The sequence below is a fragment of the Saccoglossus kowalevskii genome, chromosome 22, assembly GCF_978046115.1.
Source record: "Saccoglossus kowalevskii chromosome 22, keSacKowa6.1, whole genome shotgun sequence".
In the NCBI taxonomy this organism is placed as follows: Eukaryota; Metazoa; Hemichordata; class Enteropneusta; family Harrimaniidae; genus Saccoglossus; species Saccoglossus kowalevskii.
Window position 1 is genome coordinate 25,430,600 of NC_140662.1, and position 25,704 is coordinate 25,456,303.

The 25,704-nt window shown below is 34.3% G+C and overlaps 2 protein-coding genes across 2 annotated transcripts in view; both read left to right on the forward strand.

The window, feature by feature from the left end:
- The window catches only part of LOC100367237 (titin), a 405,512-nt gene that overhangs the window by 111,868 nt on the left and 267,940 nt on the right, over nt 1-25,704 (forward strand). Inside the window, exons 93-116 of the mRNA XM_085495847.1 lie at nt 1,195-1,235; nt 1,832-1,908; nt 2,137-2,303; nt 2,898-3,042; nt 3,272-3,444; nt 4,012-4,152; nt 4,639-4,918; nt 5,483-6,063; nt 6,825-7,106; nt 8,207-8,467; nt 8,934-9,200; nt 9,658-9,942; nt 11,786-12,055; nt 12,430-12,699; nt 13,053-13,109; nt 13,367-13,646; nt 14,408-14,622; nt 15,285-15,344; nt 17,117-17,383; nt 18,265-18,345; nt 19,215-19,469; nt 19,912-20,022; nt 20,560-20,670; nt 21,161-21,430. Of these exons, the coding sequence (XP_085351973.1) occupies nt 1,195-1,235; nt 1,832-1,908; nt 2,137-2,303; nt 2,898-3,042; nt 3,272-3,444; nt 4,012-4,152; nt 4,639-4,918; nt 5,483-6,063; nt 6,825-7,106; nt 8,207-8,467; nt 8,934-9,200; nt 9,658-9,942; nt 11,786-12,055; nt 12,430-12,699; nt 13,053-13,109; nt 13,367-13,646; nt 14,408-14,622; nt 15,285-15,344; nt 17,117-17,383; nt 18,265-18,345; nt 19,215-19,469; nt 19,912-20,022; nt 20,560-20,670; nt 21,161-21,430 (4,947 nt within the window). The remainder of the gene's footprint in view (nt 1-1,194; nt 1,236-1,831; nt 1,909-2,136; nt 2,304-2,897; nt 3,043-3,271; nt 3,445-4,011; nt 4,153-4,638; nt 4,919-5,482; nt 6,064-6,824; nt 7,107-8,206; nt 8,468-8,933; nt 9,201-9,657; nt 9,943-11,785; nt 12,056-12,429; nt 12,700-13,052; nt 13,110-13,366; nt 13,647-14,407; nt 14,623-15,284; nt 15,345-17,116; nt 17,384-18,264; nt 18,346-19,214; nt 19,470-19,911; nt 20,023-20,559; nt 20,671-21,160; nt 21,431-25,704) is intronic.
- Nucleotides 21,489-23,995, forward strand: LOC144361778 (muscle M-line assembly protein unc-89-like). Its single transcript, XM_078013591.2, has 3 exons — nt 21,489-21,913; nt 22,777-23,058; nt 23,158-23,995. The coding sequence occupies exons 1-3, from the start codon at nt 21,736-21,738 to the stop codon at nt 23,616-23,618; spliced, it is 921 nt and encodes a 306-aa protein (XP_077869717.1). The 5' UTR covers nt 21,489-21,735; the 3' UTR covers nt 23,619-23,995.

Sequence of the window (25,704 nt, forward strand, 5' to 3'; positions counted from 1 at the left end):
AGAATAATGAGAAACAATAATATATACTTAAATAGGGTGATTAAGTGTCTTCACTGTGTGTTCCTTCATGTCCTTAAAAGGGCACTTCCAGTTAAGTCTTATCTCACAACAGATTTACTTTCTAGATTAAATTGACAATGACAAAAGATAGATTAACTTTGTAAACAACATAAACAATAGTGTCCCATGATTCTTTGGTGCAATCCCTGGGCTTGGAAGTTTCTCCTTTAAGCTCATTAATTTGATACCCCATTCCCAGTTTAAAACATTGCACATGCAGTAGTATATTGTCTCTGGTTTGATAATAAATAAATAAATCAGGTGAGTATGAGTATGATTTATATACTTGGCCTGGCCAATGTTCCTTCTTTACATATGGTATTGAGAAGTATGAATCACAGATAAATTTAGCACAGAATTTCTATTGTGTCACTTGATAATTAGGAACTGATTAATCATGGACTAAAATAAAGTCAGTATACAAGTTTTGAAACAGGAATTAGAAAAACACTGCAATTATCGTCTTTAATCCCCCCCCCCCTCCCCTCAATGAAGGAACTGGTTCTTATCACCAGTTATCTTTATAAGTTTACAGCACTTGAGTTTATATCTGTTGTACTCCTTGGTTACTATTGTAAATGCTCTTTACAATACCTACTCAATCATTATAATTGACAAGTAATATAGTTTTGAATGCTAGGACTATAATGCACTAGATGTTTCCAGTCCCTGAGACTGTAAGATAGAAAAAGAAACAGCATCTTAAAAAAACAGCTTTGTGCTGATGCTTTTGCTGGAAATATTACCTTACATGTCAAAAAAGACACGTAATTTAACAATCTCATGTGTTTATTCATTCTGCAAACAATGTGCTTACCTATACATGCAGTCATTCTGCGACTTGCCCTTCAAAGTTTGAAATCACCTACTAGCCAAGTTTTTCTATTGTCTTTCACCATCAATTTTCACACTCGGGACAAAGGTGGCTCATTAAACAGAACAACTTCCTGTCACATGACTTAGTTCAAACTGTCTATGGAAATGGAATGAGTACTAGTACTAGTACCTAACTTTCATCATGTTGATATTCCATGCACCTTGGACTGACCTTCCCCCATATTTGGAGCTGCATGTGTAGCTCTTTATCTACCCATGTGTACGGTATTATTCTGAATAATTTGATTTTTTTTCTAGCACTGAAGGCACCATACTTTATTGATCAGCTGAAGGATAAAGTAAGTCTACATCAGATTTTATTTACAATGGTGTAATTTATAGAAATAATAGTCTTTTATTGTTGAACAGTCACTTAAAAAACAATGTGTCAGTGTGAGGAGGAGGTCTAAACTCCAGTAATTCAAACATTCACTACTTGGTTCCTGATGGTAAAAATGATTTATATTAGGGGCATACCAATATTTTTAGGGGGTGGGTATCATGCAATTCATTTTGTATGAAATTATTAGCCACTGAAAAAGCACAGAATCTTACGAATAATTGCTTCCTTTATGGAAGAAATGATGTGTACATTTAATACCCCATCCTAAAAAAAAATGGTATTATCCATGCAAAAAAGGTCTGTATAAGATAAGAATCAAGCACTGTCAAATTTTGTTGATATGAATGATTTATTAAAAAATTGAAATATATATTTAGACTTGGTTTTAGTTTCAATTATTTCACTGCATCACTTGAAAAAGTTAACTGCACCTTATATTATTTCTTTCTCAAACCAGTGAATTATAAACCTGCAGCATCAAATCCTATTAATACTAAATTGAGTGAATATTTCTCCTTCTACAATATCGTTCTTATTATTTTTTCACAATAGGATGCGACTGATGGAGATCCTGTTCAATTTGTCTGCAAAGTGACTGGTAAACCACTTCCTGTCATCACCTGGTACAGGTAAAACATGTTTATTAATCAGTGAATAACTCCACAACAGTAATATTTTCTATTTATTATGTAGGACATTATAAAGTCAACTTGGAAAACACTTTAATATGTTCTGTTCACAACCACCTGTGGAATCGCATTCAAGTTAAATTTGAAGTAAAAGTCAGTCATAAATGCATGTCTGTTGTTGTATTGTCCTACACTAAAAATAAGTAATGTACCTATTTTCTGTTACAGGAATGATGAATTAATCAAACCATCACAAGACTTCAAGCAGACTTACACAAATGAAATTGCTGTCCTGGACATTGTTGAGGTGTTCCCAGATGATGCTGGCAGATATACTTGTAAAGCTGTCAATCCAGCTGGCGATGCAGTGACCAGAGCTAAACTCAGAGTAGAGGGTACACACAATCACCATTTTATTATTACAAGACTCGCCAAATTACTGTTACAGCACTAATCTCATAATTCCTGTCTTTCAGATGGAGCCATACCTGCATGTTATCTAACTCTTTTATCAAATGTTATTTTTTTTTCAAATATTATGATAAAACAACTGTCTCATTGCTTACTATGATGATGTATTCAAAATGTATGGGTTTATGATATGAGTTTTTTTGACTTGCAGGACAATTGCACTTTTGCAATTATTGTGATACTCCCATACTCGGCTTTCTGATCACATAATATTAGAGAGGAACCCCCATTTTAGTACAAGAGTGGGTGTCATCTGTAATTAAAGACTCACTACTCAAAAATGCAAATTCAATCACTGTTTTGTATGAAGTGTATATCATTTTATACAGACAGTAAATGTATGGGCTATGAAAACAAAATACACAATGTCTATAAAAACTTACATAGTGATTATAGTGATTATCAAACTGTGATTATTCTGAATCTAAAAGACTCATCTCATAGTTTTGTTCAATTGATTCCATTTTCTATTTCATCATTTTATACCGTAAATATTGTTTCATTATGAAAACAAATAGAATTACCAGAAGAATCACCTCCAGCTGTTGAAGAGTTTGAAGCTCCAAAGATTGTTGAAAAATTCAAAGATTTAGAGCTCATTGAAGGCAAAACAGCAAGATTAGAATGTCTTGTTACTGGCAAGCCTGAACCTGAAGTTACTTGGTGAGTTAAACTGTCTATTGTATTAATTTATGCAAATTAATTAGTTAATTTCATGACAGTATAAATGTTATCTTCTAGGATTTAGTGTCTACTGTAGGTGTGTATGGTTTCTTCACAGTTGAAATATTGCTGCTACACATACCGGCACATGGACGCATGAGTAACTCACATCCAGAGAATTCTCAAATCACAGTCACATTGCCTCACATAAAGGTTTTCTTTATTATAGGTATAAGGATGATTGTGAAATCAAAAACAGTCGTCACATTTACGCTAAACGTGATGGTAATAAGTGTACTTTGATCATTGCAAATGTCAACTTGGATGATGATGCAGAGTACACATGCAGGGCAAAGAATCCTGTTGGTAAAACTGAATGCGCTGCTGAAGTCTTAATAGAAAGTAAGATATTATGTATCACTGACTGAATATGACCATTTGTGCAGAAGATCATTTCATCCATTTTAGAAGTGTATTCAGGCTTTTATGTTGCTGTTACATGCCTGATAATCAATATACATAAAGTTTAGTTGTTAACAGCTAACAAAACCCATCTTAACTTTGATAATGATCGCTATCATGAACAATCATTCACTGCATAATGTAGAAAGTACAACAAGCATGGTTCACTGGACTGCAAAATATTCTGGGTGTTTCTATTCTTGACCATATATCAATTTCATTTTCATAATTCTTCTTTAGTAAATATAAACTCTTGAACTAAATATTTTTTTGTGTATTTTCCTATAATTAATTTGCAAATTTTTTGGGGGTTCAAGTATTAATCACAGTTTTTTGGAAAAAAATGATGTGGCTTTATTTGTTCCAGGTGACAAAACATAAAAACACAGGAACTTGTTAAAATCGACTGTAGGTGATTCTAGTTTCAAATACAATATCCACTTTTACTATTGAATTTCTTCTGTTTATTATTAAGTGTTTACAATTTGTTTACAATTTTTAAAATAGCACCAGAAGAGGCTGCTGCTGAATTCCTAATTAAACCAAAGAAAGTTGAGACAGTACAGGCTGAAATACCAATTGATCCTGACAAACCTAAAGAACCTCCATTCTTTATTCAAGAGCCAGTGAAAACAACATCTATTGAAGGTGAGACTATTACGAGTTAATTATTTGATCGTTATATATTTTGCAATATTCACTCATAGACACTCAAAAAATATACATGATTAACTGACTCTCACCATGACTTTGTCATTTGAGTTCTCTTTAAGCAAATGTGCTCTTAGTAACTTAAATAATTTTATAGTGATTTGATTTTGTTAAATGTTTTACATTAAAGGAAAACTTGCTCAAATAATGAGATTTAAAGGGTTAGCACATGTTCGCTGGTTCAATTGTTTGGCCTTAGTACACAGACTGAAACATACATTTTACCCATACATGTTATATACCATAATAAAGATCCTGTTTCAAACTTTGAAAATATGCAATTTTTTTTTAATTTATGCAAATACCAAGTCACGTGATCACAGGAATAAGTGTAAATGGAGTAAAATGGTTAATGACGCAATTAATAATTAATTTGAGCTCACTGTATTTTGTATTCACATGAATACTCCTCAATGCTTTTAGGTGAACCTGCTGAGTTTCGTTGTAAAGTCGGTGGATATCCTCCTCCTAAAGTTACATGGAACAAAGGATGGAGACAACTCACAGATGGAAGAGAGTTTACACTTAAATATGATGAAGAGACAGAGGAGCATGTGTTGATTGTTAAGGAAACTCGAAGTAATTCTTCTGGGAAATACACAGTTAAGATTGAGAATGAGGTCGGTGCTGATAAAACTAATGTACCATTGTTGGTTGAGGTTAAACCAGAAGAAGAACCACAATATACCCAAGTTCTGAAAAGGTAATTATCCATTGAATTTTATTTTATTTTGTGTTTGCCTGAACATTTTCACAGGTTTTTGTATAATGTTTGCAGTAGAGTACTTGATGATTGAGAACATGGAAGAACATCATGTCAGCATGTTGTAATACTCTATATATATTGATGAGAATGCTAAAGGTGTATTATGTGGCAAATCAAAATGTGCTGTACCAGGTTTATAACTGTCCTGAAAAAAATCTGATCCTTAACTGTATAAATCGAAAATAATATAATTTACCAATTCATAAACACCTGTATCCACATTCATTTCCAAACATCCACTCATGAAAAGTATTGTAAACTGTAATAATTTAGTGACAAATTTTTGCAAGTCTGTGAACATCATGACATTTTGTAGCATTGAAAATTTCTCGGTTACCATTAGTATTGCAACTTTTACAGCATTTTGTTTTCATGAATGCCATAAAATGATCCAATCACAAAAATTTATAGCAGCAAAAATTAACCAGATTACGTTATGTTGAATACAGTGCAAATAATCTGTGGTACTTACTTATTTACTAACTTACTTTCTTTTCGTAGACGACCTTCCGAAATAGCACGTATGGAGGCTGAAGAAATTGACATCAATGAACTTCTGAAAGATGTGGATCCAAAAGACTATGAGAAAGTGCTATTTGAACATGGTATTCATGACTTCCGTGTAATCTTAAAACATATTGAGTGGCTGAAACAGCAAGGGGATAAAGAATTAGACTTACCTAAGCTTAAAGGTTGGGAAGAGGTCCTAGCTGAGGAAACTATTGCAGCACCTGTAAAGCTACAAGAAGTACATGCTGACAGACCACAGGTGATGGCATTAGCAAGAGAGACAATTCCAGAAGACAGTGAAGTACCCACGTTTGCTTTCGCAAAGCCGTTGAAAGATGTTGAAGTTGTTGAAAAAGACACTGCCCAACTTGTTTGTGAAGTGACGGATGAAAGAGCTGAGGTGACGTGGATGAAAGATGGTCAGATTATCGAGCCAGGTGATGAAAGATTCATCATTGAGAAAGTCGGAAGACGATGCTCTCTTGTTGTCAAAGATACAACTATTTTGGATGAAGCCGAGTATACCTGTCAACTTGGAGAGTTACAAACTACTGCTGAACTGCTTGTGGAAGGTTAGTTTATTACTGCATGCAACAATTGACAATCAATTGGAATATCTTGATTTTAAAATTTAATAGTAGTTTAGCTTTGCAAAAATTATGCACAAAGTCAACATTCGCTTGGCTTAACAGCTGCTTATGCCTTCTGAGAAATATGAGATTAAAGTTGAAAGCCGGCACAGGTCACTGCTTGTGCATGGTGCTACGGCTGAGGATGAAGGTAGTAAATTATGCATAAAGTAACATTTCGATTGGCTTAACAGCTGCTTTGAATAAGTGATATTAATAAAAGCATTTGTGCGTATGGGTAATCAATTAATCTAATATCACATTATTTCAAGTGGAAAGTTGATATGAATACATTCTCTATAAACTTTAGTCTTCCAGTGTTTTGTCCAAAAATTACTCAACTTGCCAATATTTACCTTTTGAATGCCAGAATTTTCCCCATCAGAATTTTGGTACAAATTTTGCACAATTTCATGTATTTTTCTGTAATTTTTTTTTTAATTTTGAACCAAATCAATCCGATTAAAATAAAATCCTGGTTGGCTTAATTTTTTTTTGTTATAAATTAAAAAAAAATAATTAAAATGAATAATAATTATAGTAATTATATATAAAAAAAAATTAAGCCAACCAGGTTCTTATTTTGATCAGATTGGAACCAAATAAACATAGTTATTCATAACCTACTGGTTTTAATCAAATTCTTTGAAAAAATACCAAAAAATTGTTTATTTGTTGAGTGTTTTTTGTTTTTTACTTTGTAGAAGTGGAACCAATCAAGACCAAAGTGACCATTGTCGATGGAATTGAGACCAAAGAGGCAACTGCTGAGCAGACTGTAATGTTTGAGTGTGTTGTCTCAGATGAGACTGGTAAGGCTACATGGTTTAAAGATGGGGATGAAATTGAACCATCTGAGAAGTATGAAATCAAAGTGGAAGGAAGAAGACGCTCTCTCACAATCCATAATATTTCATCTGATGATGAAGCAGATTACACATGTACAGTTGATGAGGACAAAACTGCAGCTGAACTCTTTTACAAAGGTATGGGAGAATTTTTCTCTGCTTGCACTATTGTGTGTGTTAACACTGCTTTTAAAGAAATCACAAATTTGAACCTGTGTTTATAGAAATTGGCAAATTGTTGATCAGAAATTAAAATAATTTAAATTTCTAAATGCAGAAATCAATTTGTGGTACATTGTATAAAGTCACTGATGAAATTTGTTGATTTTACTTTACGATGTTTTGAGTGTGTTTTGACTCACAGTCTAATGTGTGTCTTTTCTAATTTTACTAACAGGAAAATATTGCTTTTATTAATGATAATAGCATATTTTTCTTTTATTGTGTTATAAATAAACAAGGTATTTTAATTTCCTTATCTATTCAAACTTTGAGAAATGTTATCTCAGCACACAGATCTTTTTTATCATATTTAAAATGATCACTTCTTGTATTTAGTCATAGAGACTTGTTTTTGCTGGGAAATTAAGTACTGTAAAATCTGTATTAGAAGCCGCGGCTTCTATTAAAATGGTACAATGCAACAGAGGGGATGCGGCTTCTATTAGAGCATCTGCACATATGAGAAATGATGAATTTTTGGTTCTCAACTATTCAAATAGAATGGATGCGACTTCTATTAGGGATGCGGCTTCTAATACAGATTTTACGGTATATGGCAAGTTATTGTCAATACTGAAAATTTTTTTCACAATTTTTAAAAATTGTATATAAGACCTTAATGTCTGGGTTTAGAGTGCACTCAAATTCAAGGTACAGAAATTGCTTCAAAAACATACATGTATTAGAATTTCATAGGGATTATCTGTATTTGTCTAAGAACTCAAGGCAAACTTTTGGGCATATAGGCAATTAGCTTTGACGTCTTCATGAAGCTTTGTAGATCTATAGAGCATCTTCTTCCAGCAGAAACACTAGTCCTCTTTTACAGTACCCCGAGTGGCTCCTTGAGTGGCACTGTGTTGTGCATCATGTTAAGACGTTAAGTTTTGGAACCTATCATGCACTGGTTGTTTAGCATAGAGGTTTGTTAAATGCTTCACGGAATGTGCTATTTAATGGTTTTCAAATATGGCTTAAAATGTTGTCAAAAGTTGATGAAAATAATTATTTTACAGCACCTGTGACTTTCCTGAAAGAAATACAATCAGTGAAAGTCCAAGATAAAGAGACTGTGAAATTCGTCTGTGAAATTTCTGATGCTAAAGCTGTTACTAAATGGTATAAAAATGATACTGAAATTATGCCTTCTGAGAAATATGAGATTAAAGTTGAAGGTCGGCACAGGTCGCTGCTTGTGCATGGTGCTACAGCTGAGGATGAAGGGTCGTACTCAGCTGTTGTTGAAGATAAAAAATGTACATCTCAACTTGTGTATGGTGAGTTTGGCAGTAATTGGTCTACAAGGTTGCAAATAACAGTGGAGATTGTTTTTTTTAGTTGCATGTATATGGGATTTTTTTGTTTGCCACTGTGTCAATGCTGGTGGTTGTATACTCCACTGTTAGTGTGAAGTAGGAATATAATGTGATTTGGAGACTTAGTACAATCATGGATCTTGTGATTTCTTGATATAGTTGCAGATACAGAAAGGCTTCATTTAGTTTGTATGAATCACCTCATGTCTGTAGATTTACTAGTATGGGACACCTATTTTTTTCTTAGGTTTCTCAGCTTTCTCATGTCTTGATTTATATGTTTGTTTTGTGTCTATCATATAGTAATTTTTCCAAGTGTTGTGATATACCAGTTTATGTATTCCTGGCTTCTTATATTGTTATCTTTCAAGCACATGTTTGCGCAGTCACATGGCTCCTCACCTAGAACTCATTTTTCTTCTACCAGAAACCAAAATGCAGATATTAGTTCCTCTCTGTCCAATGGAGGTTGCTGGAGGAGAAACTGTTAAATTTGAGTGCCAGGTTTCAGATGAAAATGCTCATGTTAATTGGTTAAAGGAAACTGTTGAGCTTGGTCCCTCTGATAAATATGATATTGAAAGTGTCGGAAAGAGGCGTTCTTTAATAATTTATGATGTCTCTGATGATGATGAAGGAGACTATACATGTGTACTTGGTGATGACAGGTCGACAGCTCATCTCACATATAGAGGTATCATTCCCAGCATGCTTTTCTTTCATTTTATAATTTCATACTTCAATCATTTTTAATGCAAAAATCATTTCATTCTTCCCATATTTTTAATGATTTTCAGTTTCATAAATGATGATTTTATTTTTTCACAATTCACTGCACATTCTTATTCTTTAACTTTTTGAATGTCAACCTTTTCCACCATTCAGAAAATAATAAACTCACATAATTTGTTTCATATTTATTTTAAAATTTTTGACCAAGATGTGTATTCAATGGATGATTATATCCATTTGATCCAAAATTAGAAAAGAAGTTATATTAGAGACATTCAAATTGCAGAATAGTGCAAAATTTTGGCAAGAAATGTCATGACATTCAAAGAGTACTGTAATATCATTTCCTATTCTTTTATATTTTTTCTATACTTTTATTATTTCTATTTTCATTTCTTCCCTCCACCCTCTGTTAACAGTTCCAGAGATGAAGCCTGTAAAACCCCATATCACCATCAGTGACATAAAGTCAGTAACAGCTACTGAGCATGAAACTGCAGAGTTTTCATGTGAAGTCTCTGATGAGACAGTTGTCGTACAATGGTTTAGAGATGGGGTAGAGATTGAACCCTCTCAGAAATATAGTGTTGAGTGTGATGGCCATGTGAGGCGTTTACTAGTTCACGATATTGAGTCAGATGATGAGGCTGACTATGCTTGTGCCATTGGTGACAAAGTTTCGGTCTCAGAGCTTATATATTTAGGTAATGTTATCCTGTCCAGACTGTCTGTCGGTTTGATACAAGTCGGTTTACTTAGCTCCTCGCTATATGCTTTCAACATTTTACTTGCTAGCATGAAATGTGTCAGTGTAAAATGTGTTAGTCTGTGTATACGATTTGAGCTGATTGGCAGGCATTTGATTATGTAATCTTTAGTGAATATTGACATAAAAAAAAAAAAACGTACATGCTGTTACTTGTTGCTGATATTGCTTGAAACTACATGTGAGTAAGTTGGCTTTTGTCCCATTAAATAGTGGCAACTGCTAAAATATACATGTATGAAATGCTTTCTGGGCATCCAGAGTCTACAAGCTCATGAATTCTGATTTTCAATTTCAAAAAGTTTCAATGTTGATGTGCTACAACATGTGTCTGTTTTTCACATAATCTTCCAGATTATCAACATAAATAACCTGGGTTACTGTTACTATTTATGTATCCCGTCAAAGATTTATAAGAAAGCAGGGTAAGGGTATCAGCTTTGATATCCATGTACAGTGATAATGAGATAATATTTTAGAACAAATAGAAATGAATAGGTGTATTGCTATGTTTAAAAACAAAATACATACGTAATACACACTTTGTGAAATCTTGTATGTAAGGGCACTGAAAAAAAAAACAGCCAGCCTAAGAAGAACACTAATCAGTTCTTTCACAGACTCATCTGCTTGAATATTTCTAGAAATGTATATTTGTGATTTTGTGATTATCTCACAATTTGTGTGACTTCTTAAATTCTTGTGAGATCTGAATTACATATCATATCACTTGCATATCTTCATCTTATAAATCTTTGGTCTGATATACTGTAGAATACTTTATTTTCGCTTGGAATTTATTTTCGCTATTTTCGCTGAAGGGATGATTCCGTGAAAATAAAATCCAGTGAATATACTTTTTTTCCTATATTTCACATTAAACTCATGAAAAAATCAGTGAAAATAAATTCCAAGCAAAACGCCCAAAAAGCCTTTTCAGCGAAAATTAATTCCAGCGAAAAAAAAGTATTCCACAGTAGCTAAAATATTGTGTAACATTATGTTATTACACACACTCATGACTAATATATTGATTTGAACAAAATCAAAACTATCATGTCTGTATTATGTACATCATGTACTTTTAGGTAATATATATTCAACCAACTTTCTTCATGGATGTTGATTGTACGCAAGGCAGTTTTAATCACTATTAACTTTGATCTTTTAACATATTAGCAACAAATGTTTGATGCAACAACCTTGTGCTAATAGATGTGAGTTAGAAATGACAAGATTGTCCATGATTGGCTAACCAACCAGGATACCTAAATGACAATCCAATCAGGGAACACATTGCTTCTTTGCTTGATGAATTAGCAGTGACTGGTAAGGTTGTCCCTGATTGGCTTTCAAGCCCTGATACCTAACCAATCATGAAAGACCTCCTTCTTTATTTTGTAAAGGAGTGCTTTACAAGATTGTCCATGATTGGCTACCCAACCCTGATAATTAACTTGTAAGCCAATCATAGAACACCTTGGAATTTTATTTTGGTGAGTAATTTGAGCCTTACAAGATTTCCTTGATTGGCTACTCAACCCTGATACCTATCTGACAATCCAACTGAAACTAGCAAGCCAATCATGAAACAACTTGCTGCATTTTTTGGTGAGCAAGAAGTGCTTCACAAGTTTGTTCCTGATTGGCCACTCAAACTTGATACTTAACTGTCAAGCCAATTAGGAAACACTTGTGAAAAATAGTGTTTTGTATTTCAGTATTTTCTAGTCAACAGTCAGCAATATAACTACACCGCCCATACTTTATCCCTTCTTTAGAACCAGTGAAGATCATCAAATCTCTGACAGACCAGACTGTCAAAGAACATCTGACAGCTACATACGAGTGTGAATTTTCACTGCCAATCCAGAAACATGAAGTGAAATTCTTTTTGAATAATGAACCATTGAAGGAGACGAGTAATGTCATTATCAAGGTCTCTGGTACCAAGGCAACGATTGTAATGAAGGATGTGGTCGACAAGGATGAAGGCGAAATTAGTGTCAAAGTTCGCAATGCAACTTCCACTGCGAAAATGAATGTTGAGCGTGAGTATCTAGTGAATGTTATCATGATCTTGTTTAATGTCCTCAAGAAGAAGCTTATTTTTTACAATTGATATTTTAAAGAGTTACATTTATCAGGCAGCAGGCTTTCACATTTTTTGTTAACAGTGTTTTTTTAAATGCATCATATGCATTGGGACCACTGTTGAACATGACATGACTGTGGTGCTTTAAATCAAAGCTGAAGACAGTCTCCCTAATAAGTATTTGGAACTTTTTCACCTCACATTGTTATATGTTGACACTATCTTAGGAATTTTGCATCATTTTATAGAGAACTTGCAATTGAAGGTAGGAGTGTGATTATTATGGCATACTGTATTTTATGATTTATGTATAATACTTGTTATTTTTAGTACCACCATTTGAGATATCTAAAGGACTTCATGATGCAAGTGCAGAAGAAAAACAGACTGGGACATTCCAATGTCAAGTGTCTGACCAAAGAGCTAAAGTCACATGGTTGAAAAATGGTGAACCAATTACATTGGATGAAACAAAATATACCTCAGTATCACAAGGAAAGATAAGAAAGCTTGTGATCAGTGATCTGGCATTTGATGATAAGGCAGAGTACTCTGTCATGCTCCAGGACCAGAAATCGACAGCCACGTTAGACGTTGAACGTAAGATGAACTGTTGAATTTGTGGCTAGATAATTTCCTCAATTTGTTTATTAATCTTTTGATTGTCTAATTAAACTTATGTCACCTTTCACAAAATTACTCGCTAATTTTAGTCTATATTTTTGGAAAAATTATGCAAAATAGGGCATTCCAAAGAAAAGGTGCCTTTAGCTGTGTGTAGGAACCTCATTCACTGCTATAAATATTCGTCATTGCTCTCAAATTTGCAAATTCAAGCAATTTGTGGTGTTTTTTACATCTTTATTTGTTATTGATATTTTATGATGTGAGCTCAATCTGCCTCACAGAGATAACATTTTAAATTTGATGTAAATGATCCCTTTCTCTTCCAGCTGCTAAAATTGCTCCATTCTTCATAGAAAAACCGAAATTTGCAGATGTTGTCGAAGGTAAGTCTTATATACTTTGAAAATAAATATAATACAATTTGGTTAACGTAAAATTAACATTTCCCATACAAATGTGAATATGAAGAAGCAGCTACAACATTTTTTGGGCTCCGTCACAGTTACCTACAGCCACACATTGTCTTGATTTTTTCTTCATCAGTCAACATTATTACCCAACTTGATTTTTGACTCAAGATCCCTAAAAAATCATGCACACTGATGGGCCATGATTTATTTAATATCAAATCATTTGACAGATTCTCCTGCTGAATTCCGTTGTAAAGTTGGTGGTTATCCGACACCTGTAATATCATGGTCTAAAGGATGGAAGCAGTGCACAGAATGTGATGAATACACAATAACATACAATGAAGAAACTGAAGAGCATACAATGATAATTAATAAAACAACAATTAAAGATGCTGGCAAATACACTGTCAAAGCTGTCAATGAGATGGGTGAGCAGAAAGTCCCTGTGTCATTGATGGTGCAGGAGAAACCAGCTGAAGAACCACAGTTTATGAAGAAGTTGAAGAGGTACATGTAATTTGATGTTGCTAGAAACCTTTGTGATGTTATGATTCATGTATGTACCGGTAATTACATGTTTGCATAAGTGCAAGTGAATATTTGTCTAAAAAACTTTAATGGAAATCATTGATAATAACTGTGTCAACTCAAATTCATTAAAAACTAATCTAGTTTAATTGAAGTCAAAGTGAAACATTGAGTTGAGTGTCATTTTGGAGTTTTGCATACTATTGGAAAGTAGAAATAGGATATAATTTTTTTGTCTTCTGTTTTTAGGCCATCCTATTTCCTTTCCACAGTCACTATATTCTGTTCACTCTCCGATTTCTTGCTCAGTTCTTCTAAAATAGAATTAACATACTGTAAAATACTTTATTTTAGCTGGAATTAATTTTTGCTGAAAAGATATTTTGGATGTTTTGTATGGAATTTATTTTCACAGATTTTTGACGAGTTGATTGTAAAATACAGAAAAAATGGTATATTAACTGGATTTTATTTTCACTGAATCATTCCTTCAGCAAAATTAGCGAAAATTAATTCCAAGTGAAAATAAAGTATTTTACAGTACTCAAAAGTTGCTATGGGAAAATAGAAACACAAAACAATTACAACCAATAGACATAAAATATTTATAAAACAGTCAAACCAGTGAATGAATGGATAAGTATGCAACAAAGAAGGTGAGCATGTCCTGCTCCACTTGTGGCCCCAACCATATCTCATTCTGAAACATAATCAAATGTTAAAAATTGTTATTTTACTAGGAGACCATCTCAGGTGAAGGTTGAAACAAAACCTGAAGATATTGATATTGAAGAACTTCTAGCTGGAGTACCTGTGAAGGACTATGAACTGGTTCTGAGAAAACATGGCATCCATGATTTTAGAGTCATTCTACAGCATATAGAAATGATGAAAAAGAAGAAGATAGAAGAAGAAATTAAACCAATTGTTGAACCTGAAGTTGAAGTTGTAAAAGGTAATTTGAGAGAATATTTATCTTTAATTTGTGGATTTCTCACTAGCTATGTGTTTAATTATACTGTTAGGCAAAAAAAAAATAGTTTTGTTGCTCTCAGCGACCGACCGAAAAATATGAATCACGTTTTTTTTTTTAATAGGCCCAAATATTAAAAGCTCACCATTTTAAGCTGTAAAAAGTGTTTCCTTTAAAAGTTTACGATCCCGGACTGTTGTTTGATCCCCCGGGTCCCCGGTGGGATAAGTGGCAACTTTGAACCTCCAGTTGATCTGTATTTAAATACAAAGGACTGAAAGAAACACTTTGATTTTTGTGTTTAATATCTAGCATGCGTTTGATTGATTTCCGTATACCTCGGCTATTTACGATACCCTTAGTTTTCACAAGTTTGAAAAAAAAAAAAATGACTGACTGACCGACCTAATTTCTCAATTTTCTGATTTGAGGGCAACATCAGTTTTTTTTTGCCTTATGAAGATGAAACAATTTTACTTATAAAGCCCTTCCATGTTTGCGATTTTAAATTTCATTGACACTTAATGATGGCCATAGTGGAGTCCTATTAAAATAATATAATGTGCAATGTAATGTATACATGCAATGTTACTAAATGTTTTAGTGTGGTACTACATGCTTTTTCATTTTTCTCCCCACCAAAGCTGAAATTGAGACAGTTTCTGCAGCCCCACAGTTGACAGTAGCAGTAAAAACGGAAGAAGGTAAAGATAGCATCTGGCATGCATCAACGTTGCACCACACATTTTCTAGCAAAGCACCTATAAAAACACTGTTTTATTGTCGGACACGTAGCACTCACTGTCACATGTGATGCACTCACTGTCACATGTGATGCACTCACAGTTATATGTGATGCACTCACAGTTATATGTACTGCACTCACAATCATATAAGACCACACAATCTTTCATGGAATTAGGTACAACTTGATCCGGCAGCATGGCTGTTAACCCAGGACTCACCACCAATGTGCTGTCAATGTGCTACCACGATTTGAAAAACATTTATAATTCAATCACCACACTCACATGCATTGTCATATTTCTACTTCATAACTACAAGTAGTTAAACATACATTTTATTCTGGTTTTGTGAGAGTGTGATGTAGACACATGTTTAACTTAGATATTTTTTCACATGCTCACAGTGCCTCAAATGTCAGCAGAATGTGTGCCATTAAATGGGCATGTGCACAAGTTTCCTGCACAAATGTATCTACACTATGAGAGCATGGGAATGTGTGTTGATGTGTTGTGTGATTTCTTGATGCATCAATTTCTCTTAGTAAGAGGTTCACTGGTACAGGTGAATCATCACAGGGCATGCTCACTTGTGTTTTAATTGTAGTCATTGCCAGTCAGTGCTTTTACACTTTGCACATCTACTTCTAGAGAAATAATCCTGTCTTTTGCTTATTGTATTTGACAACTTTAGTTGTAGGTTAACAAATACAATGTGTGTGGTAGTGTTCTCAATTGCCTACAGGTGTCTGTTCTTTTTGAAAATCACATTATATAATCACAGGTGCTATTGGCCATACTTGTCCATTAAATTACTCAGTACATTTTTGTCAGTACACATGTATATGATGTTGACAAAGTGGAACTAATCGTTAAATAATTATCAATTTCTTTTATAATCACATCAACATTCAAACAAGAATAAAGAGCAACAGATAACTTGTGGACAGTAGAAAAGATAAGCGTAGTTTGCGTAAGCATGGCCTTAAGGTGAATTTCACAGTGAGTGTGTTGCAGGAGTATAATGTGGTTTGTACCAACATTAATTAATTAAAATTAATTAATTAAAAAAAAAGAGTTAAAAAAATGTCTGGTAAGTCTGTAAGACCTTTTACTACAATACTAGTTTAATATTTATGGTTCCAGAGTGCTGACCAAAATTTTTTAATAGAATATTTAAGAAATACTATTCTTCTATTTAGGGACATTGTATGTATAATCAGAGGTACATTACTTGGGGTTTGCAACGCACATATTACTGTATGGTGACATCATGTCAAGATCCCATTCAAGTCTCATCTCGTAGATAGCGAGACTGATGCTACGACCTTCTGACATGAATTAGGCGGTTTTTAATAATCAATAAAACATGTATTACCACATTCATAGTGAAAAAATATAATACATACAGAAAATATAGTTATCGTAATCCGTCATATCGTGAGCAACTATTTTGATCCACCTGGACATTCCAGTATCCTAGTTACCTCGGGCATGCACATTTGCATCTTTCTGAGTTGGAACGCTTATGCGAGAGCGAGATTGAAATGGGATCTTGGTATCATGACACCGTAGTTGCAAACCCCAAGTAATGTACCTCTGGTATAATATAATAACCATACATAAAGAATGGTACAAATTGCATTGTTTCCTCAGATTGCACAAGTGTATGCATGTAAAACGATTGGAGACTGAGTGTGACATTGTATTGTATGTATTTCTATACTATGTAGTCGTGTATAACTTTGTGAAAGATTTAGAGGATGTTGAAGTCGTTGAAAATGAAGCTGTTGAACTCACCTGTGAAGTCTCAGATGAAAAAGCTGAGGTGTCTTGGTTAAAGGATGGTGTTGAGATTAAACCAGATGATGACAAATATGAATTTAAATCATCTGGTAGACGTCGATCTTTGTGTCTAAAGAGCGCCACTGTCAAAGACGAGGCAGAATATACATGTGTGGTCGGTGATACTAGTACCACTGCCGAACTCTTTGTTGAAGGTGAGATGGTGACAAGCATTGACCCCCCTTCCCTTCCAAAAAAAATAAATTGCTGCCCAAATAGCAGCATCATTATGCTATTTATGTCATATGCTGATTTTATTTCTTTTTTATTTTAATATTTTTTACGTGGCTTTGCATGCCTACTTTGTTCTTGCATGTTGTGCATGTTTTTATTATGTTTTTGCATGTTGATTTCATAGAAAAGCTTTTTGCACCCATGGAATCCACCCGCAGTAAATCAGCAATTGAACTGGAAAACCAGGCCGATGCTTCATCAAAATTGCTTCAGCCATCAAATGCAGATATTAACATTGAAAATATGCCTGATTCTGAACAGTTATTTCTGGCTGCCATAGCCAGTGAACTTGATTCAGCAAATCTACCTGAACACTCAGAAAAGGTTACTGCTGCCTTTGAGCCTGATTTGGGTGAGTTATTAACTTGGGTTTTCGCTCAATAGGATTTAGAAATGGAACTGAATTCCAGACAAGGTTCAACAAAATAAGCAACTCTGCTGCTACTGCCAAAGGTGTGGGAAAGTCTGCATATGAGATTGCATGTATATGATATATTGCTTGTGCAAAGCAGGATTTTTTATTATTTTATTACATTATTTTATTGATTATTTGATATCATGCTTGGTGCATGCTTCCATTCCTTATACAATCCTTCACAATTGCTGTTTATTTGGAGTCACCATGATCCTTCCTTCTCTCCATTCCCCTCTCCATGGGGAAAACACCTTCCTTGTGTGGATTCTGACCTGCCACTTGGTCGCTAGCATTAAGACATGCATTGCATGTAGTGCACTTGCACACTGCACAAATAAGGTAGTATAACAATTTTATTTATTATCCATATGGTCTTAAACTTTATAGACAAAGTTCAGCCTATACCAGAAATTGAAGAAGTGACAGTGGTTTGTGCACCAGTCACAAGCCTAGAGGAGGCTACCATAGGTAATCTGACTGTTATGCAAAACTTGTTTGCTGTGCACAGATTTAGCAAATTTAGCAATGAGTTATGCCCTGGAAAATCTTTTTTTTTTGCCAGACTTTTGACTGGGTCTGTAGATGATATTTAGTAAAATTGTGTGAAGTTATTTATTGCATGGGTACAGTATAATGTTGCAGCGTTGAAGGTTTGTATAAGTCACATAATATAAATAATGAGATGTGTATCAGGTAAATCCACACACTGCTTTGATATTCTACTTGTTGGCTTTCACTAACCAGAATCCTAATATTAAGTGTGTGTGTATGTAAATAGTAAAATGTGTTTGTGAATATCATGAGCAAGATTGTAACTCACTCCTGATCATTCACTATACATTACTTAACCTTTTCGTCTCCAGGCTTCCTTGCCCAAGTTTTTCTGCACTTTTTTTCTTATTTGCTTCAATATTTTTGGAAATAAATCCTAATTTTGGAGCCAACAGAAAAAATTTGAGTCAGTGTTCAGTTTTTAGTCAACAAATTTAGGCTTTTTTTGTCCCAGTCTTCTGAAGGAAAGTGCAGACTACAAACCTGACTATTTGTGAATTTGTGATGACAAGAAGAGGGAACTGGTGGTGAAAAGGTTAAAAAGGGTTAATATAACAGGTATGCTGGATTATGAGAATCAACAGCAATGTTAAATAGTAATTTTAAAAAGTAATGCACAGTGAATTGGGTTTAATTATTTGTAGCAAATTGTGTGGGTAATTTAAGCAGTAAAATAAAATATTAATTTAATGTCAAATCCACTATGTTTTTCTAAATCGTGGCTTTTATAATTTTAGTTGACTATAAATAATTATTGATTGTCAAATTGCAATGTGTCACAACAGAATTGCCTCCTGTACTGAGAGAAAAAAAAGAAAAAGAAATTATACTATCTCCCCAAGAACATTTAGATGATGATGTTGCTGATAAACAAAAGTCAACGTTTCAAAAAACTGTAGATAATGATGATAAGGTGGTTGACGGGGAGATTGAGATGAAACTGATGGATGATGAAGAGTGTAGTTTAGCTTTAACTGAGTCATTAGAAAAAAATAGTCCCAGGACAGAATCTGAGATTTCATCTCACGTGGTAGTACAAGGTAAGTCTAGCAATAAAAATGATGGTATCTTGCTAAATAATAATTATAAGTAGATAAAGGATAAAATAATTCTTAAAATCATTTATTAAGTTTAATATATAAATCTACTAATGAGCCAGATTAAAATATCATGTTAAATTGGATTATTGTTTTAATAAAAACTTTTGTACAATATTTCATTTTTATTTTTGATAGTAATTTCCATAATAATTTAATAAATAACTATTATTTAAATTAGATTGAGAAACAATTAGCATGATTATATGAAAATATAATTTTGGGGTTAATTTATTTACTAGTAAATGTTTGATGTTGGTGTCTATATGAATATTATTTGATAACTGTTCCTTGAAGTTTTAGTTTAATACTGTGTTATTCTGAATGCAAAGTCAATCCATCATTAATCAAAATACATATTATATCAAACGTCAAATTAATTTAGAACCAAGTCAAGTTGAGGCTCTGTATGAAGATTCCCTCGAAGTTAAAAGTCTTACTCCAGGTTCTGTTGATGTTGAATTAAAACCTGCAGTATGTGAACCTGTCATAAAAGGTTGGAGTCAAATAAGAGCTTTATAAATAATCTGTAAATTGTGAAAACGAAAGTGTGTGAAGATTTCTTTCTTGCTAAATGAAATTTTTTTTTGTGTTGGTTCTGAAGCATGTCGTGAAGTATAGTATAAAGGTTCAAGAAATATACTGTGTTACTAATGCATGCAAAGTTGACAACTACAATTACTGGGTTCTAAGTGAAGATGCCTTCAAAAGTGTGAATAAATTAAATTTAAATGCCTTGAATTAGTGAATAGATAAATAAATTGTATATAAAAATGTAAAAAAAAATTAAAAGTGTGGTTTTCTAGATTATAAGGTTTTTTATGTTAGAGTTGAATTTTGTGGTTTCCGCAATTCTTGGGCAATTTACCAAAATACATGTCATAATAGATTAATTAGTTGACATAGATATAATTAAATGTGTGTTAAAAAAACGTAATATCATACTGTATATCTAATGCCTGTGATTTGGGATATTTGCATGAACAAGGTATGTATAGTATGGGTATTTATATCTAACTTGATTTAAAATCAGAAATTTGGGAAATTGAAAGTGAATCAACAAAACAGAAGGTAATTGCTGAGCCTGTCTTGGTGGCTGCCATTGATATACAGGAAAAAGAGGATGATAAACAAGAGGCAGAAGGTAGGCATGGGTTAGTTGTAAAGACGCATGGGTTAATCACATGTGTGGTTTAATGTAATAATTGTGAATCATTAGATAAGGTAAGATAAAGTAAAATGCTGTGGTAGTGAATATCATAACCTATATTACATTATCTGCACAAATATTGTTTTGACTTAGCTCCTAGTTTTGTTTGTAGTGAATGTGTTCACACTACATTCAAACTGCTATGATAAATAAGTTTTTATGCTTATCATGTCTAACAATCATTATTACCTCCATTCTAGATTATCTATAAACACACAATAAGTGATGTCCAACTCTAATGACATCTATATGTATTGATCTTCTAATTTTTTTGCAGCTCCTACTTACAGTATACCTTCTCCTGCATCTTGTATCACTACACTTCCTCATTCAGGATTTTTCAACACCAAATCACTCAGCATGGGATATTACCCCCTACTATTTTAGTATAAACTCTTAGACAGAATGATTATTGCATTTTCAGCTCCTGTCAAATTCTTGTACAAACTAAAAGACACTGACGTTGAAGAAAACCAAACTGCAAGGCTAGATTGTGAAATTAACCAAGATGTTTCTGATGATGACATCTCGTGGAGCAAAGATGATGAACAATTGCTTCCTGGAGACAAGTATGAAATGCTAAAAGCCAAACGTAAAGTCTCGTTGATCATTCATGATGTGAGCTTTGAAGACGAAGGTGACTACACTGTTTCTGTTGGTTCAAGCACAAGTACAGCTGGACTTTTTGTATCAGGTAAGTGTTCTTGTGTGTCAAGTGGAGTTAAAGTTAGGTGAAGAACGGCATGTACTCTTCTCGTCAATAAATTTCTAATTTGAGATCATATGATCCCAGTTCAATTGCCTTTATACTGTATATAGAATGTAAGATTGGTTAACAGGTACTGTGTACTCTCAGTTAATCTTGAGGAGGCTTGAATTGCACTTACAGAAGCTGACGATTCACGTCTTTTATGTACTAAACACATACTTAAAGACCCATCTGGGCAGGAACAGTTATTAGGGAAAGTTGTGTGTAATATTCCTGTGGATAATCCTGACATGGTGAAGTGGTTCAAGGATGATAAGGAACTCAATATAAATATTGCTACAAATTACAAAGCAATGATAGAAGATGGAAAGCCTGTTCTGGTCATCAATTACTTAGATGGAAAGGATGAATCTACATATTCTTGTCAAGTTGGTAATAAGAAGTCTGTTGGCAGTTTTGTGATAGAAGGTAAAACTCTGCATCCAGTTTTCATCATCATCCACACTGGATCATCAGCACTTAGTAGTATGAATATTCTTTCATAGCACCGGTACTTCAGATGCATTGTGATACGTTTATCACTCCCTAATCTTCTGAGATACTTTACTAATTATCTAGCACCTAAGGAGCAACCATCATTCCTGAAGCAGTCTTGATCACCACACTGGATGTCAGCACGCATCACTATGGTATTACTTACATACAAATCTTCAAGAAATCTCTTGCACAACTTCATGCCCGATCACCTCACATTGCTGTACATACTGTTTATTGAAGTACATTTTCTCACTGAGCACCAGGATGTGCAACTTACACACAAATGTTGCTGTACTTTTTAGCATCTCTGTCACAATTTCACACATCATTACTGCACACTTTCCTTCACACTACCATACTTTTAATTCACTTCAGAGTTGAGAAAAGTTGGCCAAGCACTTAATGCAAATTTCTCTTTTGCAACCTTGGTATAGTAAAAGAATTTGACCCTATTCTCCCAGAGCCACTTCATGGCATAGTGAGGGAAAGTCTGATAGCTATGCCTTCCAAATTAAAGAGTGATGTTAAGCTGAAGTTTAGTATTCTTGTATCTGATGAGTATGAAGTCAGATGAAAATCATTCTGCACTGCATTACACAAATTCACACAAATCACCTAAAGAGGTTCTCCAATTCACCATTCTGCACTGCATTACACAAATTCTCAACGGTGCCTTTCAAATCACTTAAAGAGATCCTTCAGTTCACCGTGCTGCACTAAATTACACACATTTGAGAAAACCCTTTCAAATTGCTCTGCTGAAGGGTTATAATGCTGGTGTTTTACTCACTCAGAGCATAAGGACGATGAAGTTAGACCATTTCCATCATTAGATGACCAACAGCAGAAACAGGTTATTTTGCACACTGATATACCATCTGATGATGTCAGCAATATCACTTGGTTCAAAGATGACAAAGAAATTGATGTTACCAATTCTGATAAATATATTATCACAACGTCTCAAGGCCATGTTGCCTTGGTATTGAAGGATATGGAAGAAAATAAACTATCAACATATTCTTGTAAGGTTGGAAATGAAGTTACCCAAGTGGTTACCATGCCAACAGATGAAGGTACAATTATTTAAGTATAATTGTTATCTGTTTCTATTGTGTTGACTGTTCTTTTTTTATTTTCGTCATTGTGATGTTGTTGTGAAATGTTTACTTTAGAATCTCAACCACAAAGATTAAGATCTATTGTTGCTGATGGAGTTACTATGACAGAAAAGCCACAAGATAAAGACCAATCTACTCTTGGGAGTTTGTTCCCTCCTTTTATCACCATCAAGGGAAAAGAGAAGCTGATCAGTCAGACAATGAGAGAAATAAAAATTGAAAGCTCTTGTGCATCTGATGAAATTGATAGCATTATTTGGTTCAAGAATGGGTCTAGAATTGATTTGTCAGATAAGGAAAAATATGATGTTGTGGATAAAAGTGGCCAAGTGGTGCTTGTCATTAAAGATGTCAACCTTAATGATGAAGGCCAGTATACATGCTTTGTTAATGATAGAGAAGTTTCTACTACAAGTCTAGCATTTGAAGGTAATGGTGAGACTTTGCTGCATGTGATGCAAACATCTTCACAGCTCACCAGCACAGTCACTTGGAAAGAAGTTTTCTGCTACTGAAGCTGCAATGCCGCAGAGATTAATATACATTGCATCAGCATATACACTGCTTACACAAAAGTGATTTCATATGAGCCACTTTCTGCCACATTATTTCATCCACACCATCTTTTTACATGTTTTGTTCTTCATTTTAAAATGATTATTCTACAACCATTATTTTTAAACATATTGTATGGCTTGAAATAAAAAGTTTTAAACAAAGCAGTGTCTGTTTATTCATGCAGTGCACCATCTCATCAGATCATTGTAGTCACAATCAACGATGCGCATGTTTAAAACTTGCTAATCACTTCCATAAAAAAAGAGAATTATCGCTTACTGTACAATTTTCTGTCTTATCTATCTGTATTGTAATATTTCAAATAGAAACAAAAAGAAAGGATGAACCAGAGATACCAATTAAGTTATCATCATCATGGGTTAGTGAATGTGATGTTGCACCACCCAAGTCCAATTACACACTGGTGGAAACAGACTTTACTCGAAGGAAGGATGCTCATGTCACTGAACAATCTAATTTAGCATCACTTGACGTTGTATCTGTATCTGACAAACTCTCTATAGAATATAGTGTTGAGAAAACATCAGATGTTGAGTCATACAAGACATTTACCTGGGCCATTGATCAAACTATATGTGATGTTGATGATGTTGAAGAGCAGACCATCAGTGATGCTGAGATTGAACAAACTGATGACCTGCCAATAAAACCTAAGCTTTCGTGGGTCATTGATATTGCCGACAGTGAACAAACTGGTGACATGCCAACAAAACCCAAGTTTACATGGGTCATTGATAACTCTGAAATTGAACAAACTAGTGACCCATTGACTAAACCTAAGTCTATGTGGGTCATTGATGATGCTGAACGTAAACAAACTTTTGACATTCCTGCAAAACCCAAATTAACATTGATTGTAGATGACTCTGAAAGCAAAAAAGCCGATGACGCATCCATCATTGATCCTGACACTGAACAAACAGCAGACTTGCCAACAAAACCTGAGCTTACGTGGATCATTGATGTGTCTAAGAGTGAACAATCTGGTGATGACACTGACACTGATCTAACAGGCGACTTGCCAACAAAACCTGAGCTTACATGGGTCATTGATGCTTCTGAGAGTAAACAATCTGATGATGACACTGACACTGAACAAACAGCTGACTTTCCAACAAAACCTGAGCTTACATGGGTCATTGATGCTTCTGAGAGTAAACAAACTGGTGATGACACTGACACTGAACAAACAGCTGACTTGCCAACAAAACTTGAGCTTACATGGGTCATTGATACTTCTGAGAGTAAACAATCTGGTGATGACACTGAAACTGAACAAACAGCTGACTTGCCAACAAAACCTGAACTTACATGGGTCATTGATGCTTCTGAGAGTAAACAATCTGGTGATGACACTGACACTGAACAAACAGCTGACTTGCCAACAAAACCTGAGCTTACATGGGTCATTGATGCTTCTGAGAGTAAACAATCTGGTGATGACACTGACACTGAACAAACAGCTGACTTACCATCTAAACCTGAACTTACATGGGTCATTGATGTGTCGGCGAGTAAACAATCTGTTGATGACACTGAACAAACAGCTGACTCGCCAACACAACCTGAGCTTACATGGGTCATTGATGCTTCTGAGAGTAAACAATCATCTGGTTATGACACTGAACAAACAGCTGACTTACCATCTAAACCTGAACTTACATGGGTAATTGATTTGTTCGCAAGTAAACAATCTGGTGATGACACTGACATTGAACAAACAGCTGACTTGCCTACAAAACCTGAGCTTACATGTGTCATTGATGCTTCTGAGAGTAAACAATTGGGTGATGACACTGACACTGAACAAACAGCTGACTTGCCTACAAAACCTGAGCCTACTTGGATCATTGATGCTTCTGAGAGTAAACAATCTGGTAATGAAACTGACGCTGACACTGAACAAACAGGTGACATACCAACTAAACCTGAACTTACATGGGTCATTGATGTGTCCGCGAGTAAACAATTGGGTGATGACACTGGCACTGAACAAACAGCTAACTTGCCAACTAAACCTGA

What these genes read in the sequence shown, in the direction of transcription:
- LOC144361778 (XM_078013591.2), top strand. Translation starts at nt 21,736, where the DNA reads ATGGTGAAGTGGTTCAAGGATGATAAGGAACTCAATATAAATATTGCT. An exon ending in TGGCAGTTTTGTGATAGAAG is followed by an intron (nt 21,914 to 22,776) that starts GTAAAACTCTGC and finishes TTACTCACTCAG; the next exon opens with AGCATAAGGACGATGAAGTT. An exon ending in TACCATGCCAACAGATGAAG is followed by an intron (nt 23,059 to 23,157) that starts GTACAATTATTT and finishes TGTTTACTTTAG; the next exon opens with AATCTCAACCACAAAGATTA.